This window comes from Gastrolobium bilobum, unplaced genomic scaffold (assembly GCF_033153095.1).
Source record: "Gastrolobium bilobum isolate Gb01-03AN ecotype WA unplaced genomic scaffold, APGP_CSIRO_Gbil_v1 utg86246, whole genome shotgun sequence".
NCBI classification, from domain to species: Eukaryota; Viridiplantae; Streptophyta; class Magnoliopsida; order Fabales; family Fabaceae; genus Gastrolobium; species Gastrolobium bilobum.
The window spans coordinates 3215-13851 of NW_026898507.1; the positions used below are offsets into that span (position 1 = coordinate 3215).

At 40.5% G+C, this 10637-nt stretch overlaps 1 protein-coding gene across 1 annotated transcript; it reads left to right on the forward strand.

The window, feature by feature from the left end:
* The first annotated feature begins 984 nt into the window (after positions 1-984).
* On the forward strand, positions 985-10637 carry LOC133316978 (uncharacterized). The gene is made up of 7 exons (XM_061518772.1): positions 985-1088; positions 1172-1211; positions 1432-1533; positions 1827-1936; positions 2082-2169; positions 2492-2691; positions 10062-10637. Exons 1-7 carry the CDS (start codon positions 985-987, stop codon positions 10276-10278), a joined length of 861 nt encoding a protein of 286 aa, XP_061374756.1. The 3' UTR covers positions 10279-10637.

Here is a 10637-nt window from a genome sequence, read left to right on the forward strand (position 1 = left end):
TACTTGTGGTGTACATAATTTCTAGGTGTGCTTGTTTAAGTGGTGCTCGGTGCTCCAATCCAAGGGATCAAGTGCTAACTAAATTGATGGCAACCAAGTCTCTGGGCACAGCTGCAGAACCTCCCTATTCCTCTGCTGAAACACCTGCACCTCCATCTCCTCCTCTTGTGAATCAACCACAACCACTGTCGCCACCACCGCTGAAGCCCGAGCTCCCATTGTCTGATTCCAAAGAGGCTAACCTAATCCTAATCCCCAGCCGCTCCAGATGGTTTCATGGGTTTCTATTCACCAATGCGAGGTTCGTCACCTCCTCCAGGACAAGAAAAATTGGTCTGCCGCTTGAAGAAGAGCCTATACGGCTTAAAACAAGCACCTCGCCAGAGGTTTGAATCTTTCATGACTGATCATAAGTTTATGAAAACTGAAGCCGACCACTGCATATTTGTCAAGAGGTATAAAGCTAGAGATTTTTTTATTTTACTCTTATAAATCGAAGCAGTGGTAAAACTGTTCCTTCATGACTGAAAGGTCATGGATTCGAATCCAGGAAACGGTCTCTTTGCAATTATGCAAAGTAAGACTGCGTACAAGGATTTTCCCCACCCCATACTCGCTAGTCGGGTTTAACAGGGAGTGATTTTTATGTTGACGACATGCTGATTGTAGGGCGAGACAAGTCGAAGATAACCGCCATGAAGAAGGCATTGAGCTCATCCTTCGCAATGAAGGACCTCGGTCCTGCAAAATAGATCCTCGGAACCCAGATAATCCGAGACTTACATAGAAAACTAATGTGGCTGACTCAAGAAAAATATATTTAGAAGATTTTGACGAGATTTAACATGGACAAAGCCAAAACAGTAAGCACCCCCTTATCTGGACATATAAAGCTAAACTAGAAGCAGTCTGAGATCTGATAAAGAGAAAAACGAGATGTTGAAGATCCCGTACTAGTCCGCCGTCGGAAGTTTGATGTATGCAATGGTATATATGAGACCCGACTTGGCGTATGCTGCTAGAATGGTGAGCCGATATCTGTCTAACCCCGGCAAAGAACATTGGGAAGAAGTGAAGTGGATATTCAAGTATCTCATAAGAACATGAAATTTATGCCTCCACTTTGGAGAAGGTAAAGCCGAGTTGCAAGGCTTTACGAATGCTGATTTAGGGGGAGATGCCGACTCGAGGAAGTCGACGATTGTATAAAGGTGTTGTTGATGTTGAGTTATGCTGGAATTTTATCCTTTATATATATATAGGGCATGTTATATTTACAAACTTTTTTGTTTACAAACTCTTACAAATTTGTAAACGGATCGTTCCCACACACACACATATATATATATATATATATATATATATATATATATATATATATATTGGTGTTGATGTCTGAACTCATTTTTGGTTGAACACACATTTGACTAGGATGTTTACTTCTCTATGCCTCTTTGCCATTCTAAAGTGGAGCAAGTCACTACTGATGATCTGGTTGAGCTCTCAGAGATAGAGAAGCAAAATCTGGGGCAGGTTTGTATTAGTTCCTGACAGTATGTGTTTATCTCTGTGAATTTACTGATAAGTCATACTGGACTGGAACCACGATTTTCTGGTAGCTTTCACTAAGTATTAACTAAGCTATATGATGTATGACAGGTACAATGATAAAAGTATTTAAATTTTTCCTATCAATTATTATCTTACATGTTCCCACATTAGTCTAGGATAACTATGTTAAAATTGATTATCCTTTGTGGTCATATGCCTTGTCCCATGAAAATAGATGTCTATCTGTTGATTTAACACCATATGGTTTTATGCAGACTCCACGACTAAGATCTTTCTCTGATGTTGATAATACTCCACAATCTTTGCTCGTTTTCAGTGGCAACAGGAATGTACATGGTTTATATGACATTTTGCTAAATTACAGGTAGTCAGTTTATATGGCAAATTTATTAACGGTTAATCTTCTTGGTAGCTTCTTATCAAGTTTTTACATGCTTCATTGGGTTCGGCTTATTTAATATTTGCTCTTTTATTTTCTATGTTGTTTCTGACTATTCTGTTGTCTGCAGATCTTTCATTTCCTCACTGTCTGGTATGGACGTACCTGTATTGTGCTCTCCTGTGCCATTTCAGAATGCTGCTTTGTCTTCTCCTGATGTATGTGATTAGTCCTCAACCTTAGTATACTATCTTAGCTGATGTTTAATTAAATTATTGAACTGTTATGCCAATACTTTACCTAGATTGCTTGGGCAATAAGTGACATCTTTGAAGCCTTTGATGACATGGCAAATATTACTTGTGCACTAGACTTGTTTAGATGTGTTGTTATCTTCCAGAAAATATACTAGAGGAACCTGTAACATGGAAACTGGAATTTCTTTCCTTTTCCCACTTATTTAAAATTACATTAGTTATTTTTCATTTACTAGCTGTTAAATTAACACATGATCGAAAGCTAAATGCTTCTCTGTTTCAGATTAAATTCATGGAGATGAGAAAAGCTGAACATATTGCTGCCTCTTATAATGGATCGATTTGTAAAACTGGTGAATCTGCACAAGGTTCATCAGATAGCCTTTGTTGTAGCATTGAAATTAAGGATGCATTTCTTCCACCATGGATTATTTGTGGTGTGTGTACCTTGCTGGGCTCTGAAGGAAGAAACTTTGAGGCAAGGTATGGGTGGCTTTTGCTTGGTGATACCTATTACCTTGTTGAATTAATTTTTTAGACACGACAAAATTCACGTGGTCAATACCATTTAGTTATCATTAGTTATTCATATATAACTGCCCAGAGAAATTGGGCTTATGGTTAAGACTAACTGTCGATAGCCTTGTTACAGCATAGACCATTTATTAGGTTATTGAGGGGAAAACATGGGTATATATGTAGATCCGAGTAACCTATTTTTTTTGTTTTTTAAAGCTGGTTTTGCAGATAAGTCAACCACGAGCCAGTCTTCTGATTTCGGATTGTCTGGGCATGTGGTGAGCTGATAGTGTGCATTATGGCTTGTGGGCTAAATAAACCAGTTTTTTAAGTAGTTATATGATGGAACCTACTTTTATTAATCTGAAATTGCAAAAAACATAAATGGAGACCATCTCCTTACAAAGATAAAATGCAGAAAAATACACCTTAAGATCTCAACTCCCCCTCAAAGCCAACATACCTAGGCTCCAAAAGTTTCCTAGAGATCCCCTAATTTTTCCACTAAGCCAATACTGAATTCATGCCTACCTCACTACACACACTCACTCTCCTTTTATCCTATACTTTATGAATATTCTAGAATAATTTCCATAACAAACTAACTAATTCACTAACTTTCAAGCCCATAGCCCATCAATACTCCCCCTCCAAAACTCATCTTGTCCTGTGAAGGAAGAGGACAGATAATGTGAGAAAACATCCACCAGGGTCCCACTACTTGAAACATATTGACCAAGTAATTCTTGAAACCAAAAAATTGTCACTTGCTTCCATTCCTGCAGTGCTAAAATACTGGGATTGCTTACTCCTTGAAAATTGCATCTCTGTCTCGAGCATACTGTCATTTGTGACAATTGAATCTGAAATATATTGTATATTCAAGTATACGAGTTTGTACAAGGAGGCTCTCTATTTATAGAGACTAAAAGACCTAATGGGATGACCTAATGGGCCAAGCCCACAATCTAGACTATTCTAGACTATTCTAATAATAAATTAATATTATTTCTAACACTCCCCCTCAAGCTGGTGCGTATATATCAAAAGCTCCCAGCTTGTTACAAATATGATCTATTCGGGGACCTCTAAGAGCTTTAGTGAATACATCCGCAAGTTGATCATTGGAATTGACAAATGCTGTCTCGATCTCCCTTGACTGGATCTTTTCTCTAACAAAATGACAGTCAATTTCTATATGCTTGGTCCTCTCATGAAAGACTGGGTTAGAGGATATATGCAAAGCGGCTTGGTTGTCACAAATGAGCTTCATAGGCCTTTGTTCACAGAGATGGAGTTCCTTCAGCAATTGACTCAGCCAGATGAGCTCACAGGTTGCATTTGCCATTGCCCGATATTCTGCCTCCGCACTGGATCTGGCGACCACAGTTTGCTTCTTACTCTTCCAAGAGATCAAATTTCCTCCGAAGAGAACACAATACCCTGAGGTGGATCGTCTATCTGAAGGAGAACCTGCCCAGTCAGCATCTGAATAACTAGAGATCTCTGAACTCCCTTTATTTGTATATAATAAACCTCTTCCTGGCGCCTTTTTAATATATCGGAGAATTCTAATAACTGCATCCCAATGGGAGTCACAAGGAGAATCAAGAAATTGACTTGCAACACTCACTGCGAAGGAGATATCTGGCCTTGTCACAGTAAGATAATTCAATTTTCCAACTAGTCGGCGGTAGCGACTAGGATCTGGCAGTGGCTCCCCCTGTCCTGGTAATAACTTAACATTGGGGTCCATAGGTGTATCAATGGGTTTACAACCTAACATGCCAGTCTCATCTAGGATATCCAGTGCATACTTCCTCTGACAGATGGAAATGCCCCGCCTAGACTGTGCAACTTCGATCCCCAAGAAATATCGAAGTCTGCCAAGATCTTTGGTCTGAAATTGATTGAATAAATGCTTTTTCAACTGATCAATCCTGGTCTGATCACTGCCTGTAATGATAATGTCATCAACATAGACTAGGAGATAAATGCACTGGCCAGAAAAGTTATGCCGGTAAAAGACAGAATGATCGGCTTTGCTTCTGATTAATCCAAAGGATTCAACAACTGAACTAAAGCGGCTAAACCAGGCCCAAGGAGATTGCTTCAGGCCATATAAAGATTTCCGAAGTTTACATATCATTCCAGAACTCTCCCCCTGAGCAACAAAACCTAGTGGTTGCTCCATATAAACTTCCTCCTGCAAGTCACCATGTAGAAAAGCATTCTTAATATCAAGTTGGAGAAGGGGCCAGTGATGAATGGCGGCAAGGGCAAGAAACAGGCGAACAGAAGCCATCTTAGCAACAGGAGAAAAGGTATCCCCATAATCAAGACCAAAGATCTGTGTGTATCCCTTGGCCACTAGCGAGCTTTAAGGCGATCAACAGTGCCATCAGGACCAACTTTAACTGTGAACACCCATCGACAACCAACAACAAACTTCCCGAGAGGAGCACGAACAAGATCCCAAGTGCCATTGGAGTAAAGTGCCTGCATTTCATCAAGCATCGCCTGGCGCCACCCTGGATGAGATGAGATAGTGCTTCACCTGTGGTTTTAGGGATGGAAACAGAAGAGATACTAGAAACAAAAGTAAAATGTTGTGAAGAAAGTCTGTCATAACTCAAGAAAGAATAAAGGGGATGAGGATTTCGAGTGGATCGAATACCTTTCCGAAGGGCAATGGGAGGAGTCTCTGATGGAGGATCCGGAGGAGAAGAGCCGACGGGAAGGGGCGATGAGTCATCAAGAGGCAAAGTCGGAGGAGGTGCAGGCTGACGACGCTGGTATGTGAGGAGCGGACGATCTGCAGGTATGGAGGTAATTGGTTGCTCCTCTGGAATAGGGTCACCTGCAGCTGGTAAAGACAAATCAAGAAAAGGAACAGGAAGGACCTGATCAACTTGGGACACTGGAGACGGAGTAGAGTGAAAAGGCTGCTGATCAAGGAAAGTGACATCAGCAAAAACGATATAACGCTTGAGATCAGGAGAATAGCAACGATACCCTTTTTGAAAACGTGTATACTCAAGGAAAATACATTTGAAGGCCTTGGATGTCAACTTGTCTTTACCTGGAGTAAGATTATGAACAAAACAAGTACAACCAAAAATATGTAAAGGCAGAGGATAAGAAGGTGCTCCGGAAAACAAAATACTGTGGGGAACATCATTATTTAGCACAGAAGAGGGCATGCGGTTGATAAGGAAACATGAGGTGATAATAGCATCTGCCCAAAAACGGAGTGGGACGTTCATATGAATGAGAAGGGTACGTGCAGTTTCAACTAGATGTCTATTTTTACGTTCAGCGACTCCATTTTGTTGTGGAGTGTGGGGACAGGTAGTCTGGTGTATCGTCCCTTGTGTATCCAGAAATTTAGAAAATTCAAGAGACAAATACTCTTTTGCATTATCACTGCGCAAGATTTGAATAGAAGCACCAAATTGAGTTTTTATTTCTGCACAAAACTTTTGATAAATTGAAAATAACTCAGAACGATTTTTCATTAAATAAACCCAAGTGCAACGGGAGAAATCATCAATAAAGGTGACAAAATACTGAAAACCCAAAACAGACGTTGTTCGACTCGGACCCCAAATATCAGAATGAACAATAGAAAAAGGAGCATCAGCTCTTTTATTGACTCTATTAGCAAAGGAGGAGCGAGTGTGTTTTCCTTGCTGACAAGAATGACAGTTTAAAGACTTAAGATTGGATAAAAAGGGAACCATATGCTGAAGCTTGGAGAGGTTTGGATGACCCAGACGGCTGTGAATTAGCTCAGGAGACTCTGTGAGAGAACAGGCTACTGGAGAAGGTGGTGCAATCAGATAGTAGAGACCTCGTGACTCAACGCCTGCTCCAATCGTCTTCCCCGTACCCGAATCCTGCATAGAAAAAGATTGTTTAGAGAAGGTAATAGTACATGAATGAGAATGAATCAACTGGCTAACAGAGATTAAATTAAAATGAATGCCAGGTATATAATAAACAGAACTCAAAGTTAAAAGAGGAGTTGGGTTGGCTTCCCCAATTCCACGAGCAGGAGCCTTAGTGCCATCAGCAAGAGTGACAGGGGGTAGGTTATTAGAATAAGAAAGTGAAGTGAAGAGATCTTTATTACCACAAAGATGATGAGTAGCACCTGAGTCTATTATCCAGGGTCCAAGAGATGATTGATAAAAACAAGCAACATGATTACCAGTGTCTTGAGTAGGATGCTGAGAAGAAACCTTCTTGAGAAGTGCCTCATAGTCGACACTTGAAAGAGTTACTAATCCAGTTGAAGGTGGCGTAACATCAGTTTGAGCAAAGTTGGCAGTCGGTGGCTTCAAATGAGGGTACTTCCTATAGCAGCGTTCTTCAAAATGCCCAAGATTCTGGCAATAATTGCAACGAGGCCTCTGTCTGCGGCCACGTCTGCGACTGCGTCCACTGTTCCAATTGGAATCACTGGCCCGAGAAAAGAATGGAGATGGGGTAGTACCGGAGATGATGCCAGTCGTGTTTTTGGACGCATTATTTGAGCCCTCCATCACAAAATAAAAGGAGATGACCATAAAATAGCAAAGAACTACAAGAAAGCAAGAAATCGCGCAAAAACGTTGCACAAAAGTGTCCAAACAACGGGTTTTTCACTGATATCTTTCAAACGGATGAGACCCACAACGAACGGAGACCAGATCTGGAGAGAGGGTGAGGAGGCGAGCAAGATGGTGGTGGTCCGGCCTGGAACGGTGGCCGGACGGTGGCTCACGCGCCGGAACAGTGGCTCGGCCGCCGAGACTTCCACCGGCGCGTGGATGCTCCGATCAACACGCGGCTTGGACAGACAGGGTCGCCTCCCTGAGCAGCTCCTGATCGCGTGGTGGTTGGTCGGAAAAGTCGCCGGAAAAGCAGTCTGACGGCGGTGAACAGTGGCGGACGGTGGTTTTGTGGCGGTTTCCGGCGATGAACGGAGGCTTTCTATTTATAGAGACTAAAAGACCTAATGGGATGACCTAATGGGTCAAGCCCACAATCTAGACTATTCTAGACTATTCTAATAATAAATTAATATTATTTCTAACAGTGACAAACACATCTTTCAAGTGGCTATTGACCTCAGGATAACCTTGGACAACAACACCAACATCATCCACCAGCTTGAGTATTATTTTAGTATTTATGTATGTTGCACATGTCGTTCCTTCAAACATCCAGGTGCACAGAGTTGAATCTTTCCATTCCTTCAAACTCTGGTTCGTGTTGCTCGTCATCCCCTGCTGTTCTTCTAGGTCCCTCATCACCAGCCCCTGATTTGGCGAGTTTACAGCGTCACACAAGAAGCAGAAGTTGTGCCGCCATCGTTCCGCCATCTCCTCTGGCGACAGTTGTTGGAAACGTGCGTTGCACCTATCACCGCCATTGACATTTCCCACGGAAGCTCCCTGCATCTACTCTTGCCCTTCTATATCTTCAGCTGGCACTTGCACAAGTGAAGGGTTTGTTTCATTGGACCGAATGTGATGCCCAACAACCTTATTATTCACCCCTTGGAAATTATTAGAATCTGGGTCTTTGTTGTTCGGGCCTGTGGCCGTTGGCCCATTAGTGGTTTCCATAATATGTATATTGGGCCTATTATTTTCACACTTCACCCTACGGCCCAAGTGAGTCATCATCTTCTCCTCTAGCTTTTCTTTTTCTTCTATCCCTTGCACAGACGTAACTTCCACCGTTTGAGCTAAAGCCATCTTCTGATCTATGGAGACACAATCCAGATCGATCTGGCCATGGAGATGCAGCTTCACCTGTTCTTCATCTTCTTTCTCTCCTCCTCCGTCATCAACTATTTCTTTTATTTTTTCTGCTTCTTCTTTTGCATCTTCTTCTTCTTCGCTCATTTCTTCTTCATTTTCTACTGCATCTTTTTTTCTTTCCTTTTCTGCAACTTCATCTTCATCCATTTCTTCTACATATGCATTTTCATTATTTTTCCCTTCTTTTTTCTCTGATCCTGCTACATCTTCTTTGTCTCTTTCTTCTTCCTGTTCTTGTTTGATTCCTATTTCTTTCGCTTCTTCTGCTATTGCGTCCTTTTCTTTTTCTTCATCGATTTCTTCTTTTTCTTCTTCTGCACCATCATCATCTTCTTCTGTTTTTTGATCTGCGTCTTCTTCGTCGTTCGCTTCTTCCGTTGTTGCTGCTTCTTTGATTCTTTTAACGCTCTTAGTCTTCCACAACTCGTATTCAATCCTTTGTCTCTCCATCTTCTCTATTGCCTCATCGAAGGCCTTCACAATTTTTTGCAAACCTTCCCTAAGCTCTAAGTCACTGATTCTTCCCATTTTTTTTATAGATCTGGATTAAAGAGCACTCCCAGGATTGTAGTGCTTTGATACCAAATTGATGGAACCTACTTTTATTAATCTGAAATTGCAAAAAACATAAATGGAGACCATCTCCTTACAAAGATAAAATGCAGAAAAATACACTTTAAGATCTCAATTCCCCTTCAAAGCCAACATACCTAGGCTCCAAGAGATCCCCTAATTTTCCCACTAAGCCAATACTGAATTCATGCCTCCCTCACTACACACTCACTCTCCTTTTATCCTATACTTTAAGAATATTCTAGAATAGTTTCCATAACAAACTAACTAATTCACTTTCTTTCACAGCCATGGCCCATCACTATACTTGCACAAATTTACACTCACTAACTCCTCATAAATTTTGATACAAGTCATTAAATGAATCTTGGTCCCTTTGTAACTTTTTTTTGGGGTCCTATTATTTATTTTTTTATTGATCAAATATACCTCAATAGTTTGTGCAAGTATTTTTTTTCTTATTGTTATGGGTGGATCTCTGATAGTGAGGGTTTCCAATATGACAATGGAAAATTTTAAGTAGGTCCCAAAAATCAAAGTTAAAGCATTAAATAAAGAGATTAATGTTTCTCATGTTGTAGGAGAAAATTTTAGCTCTTACACACATAAAAATGTGTAGGGGCCATGTTTTCTCTCTCTTCTCTTCACATGGTTTCACGTAGGGTCCACACACTTTCATGTATGTATAGTAAATAAAATTATCTCCCACAACACTGGAAACATTAACATAAAGAAAATTATTAAGTTTACATGATCTGGAATTCCAGATATTTCTTCCCATGACTCCCTATATGTGTTCAGCTGCATTGAGCTTATCCTTTAGGGCTTCATTGCTTGTGTCAACCTGTCGATTGTTCTACACCGGTGCTTGATAAAATAAACAATTTGCATCATGCATTTTCTTATTGCAAACCTAAATGATGCCTAATTCTATCGTATGAGTTACAGTTTTGTGGTGGAACCTAGCTCAATTGGCTTGAATGTTGCTTTAAAATCAACTTGTGAGAAGCCAGAATCTGAAGCAGCTGGTAGTCAAAGCTTGGCAAACTGCAGTGGTACATTTGGTATTCCAGAAGCTACAGTCACGTCTTGCTTGTGGTCATGTTCACTAAAAGGCTTAAAGTACTCTGATGGTTTTTGTACAGCTTCTCTATCACCTGTATGATCATCCTCAATAATTGATTTTCATCACATGGCTGATTAATTTATTTTAAGGCTTGCCCTTCCCTTACCCTCCATAAAATAATGAAAAAGAGAACAAATTCCTTTATTGTTTGTGTTAAAATCTAATGGCCTGTTTTACTAGTGCCACTGTCATACTTATGACTCATGTCTCAGTACAGAATCTGCACGAAAAATAGTTGAATAATGCAAACTACAAACTACAAATTGTATTAGAGGCATGCTATTCAGAGTTTGGAGTTGTTATTCTCCATACATTCCTTTTTGTACTTCCTTTTTCAAAATGTATAGAATTGTGCACATATTTCTTAGTTTGTGCAAGCATTTTTTCCCGCAATTTCA

Bases quoted from the DNA above. Each gene is read 5' to 3' on its own strand.
- LOC133316978 (XM_061518772.1), top strand. From the start codon at position 985: ATGGTATATATGAGACCCGACTTGGCGTATGCTGCTAGAATGGTGAGC. The intron at 1,212-1,431 runs GTGTTGTTGATG...ACATTTGACTAG, and splicing joins AAGTCGACGATTGTATAAAG to GATGTTTACTTCTCTATGCC. The intron at 1,534-1,826 runs GTTTGTATTAGT...GGTTTTATGCAG, and splicing joins AGAAGCAAAATCTGGGGCAG to ACTCCACGACTAAGATCTTT.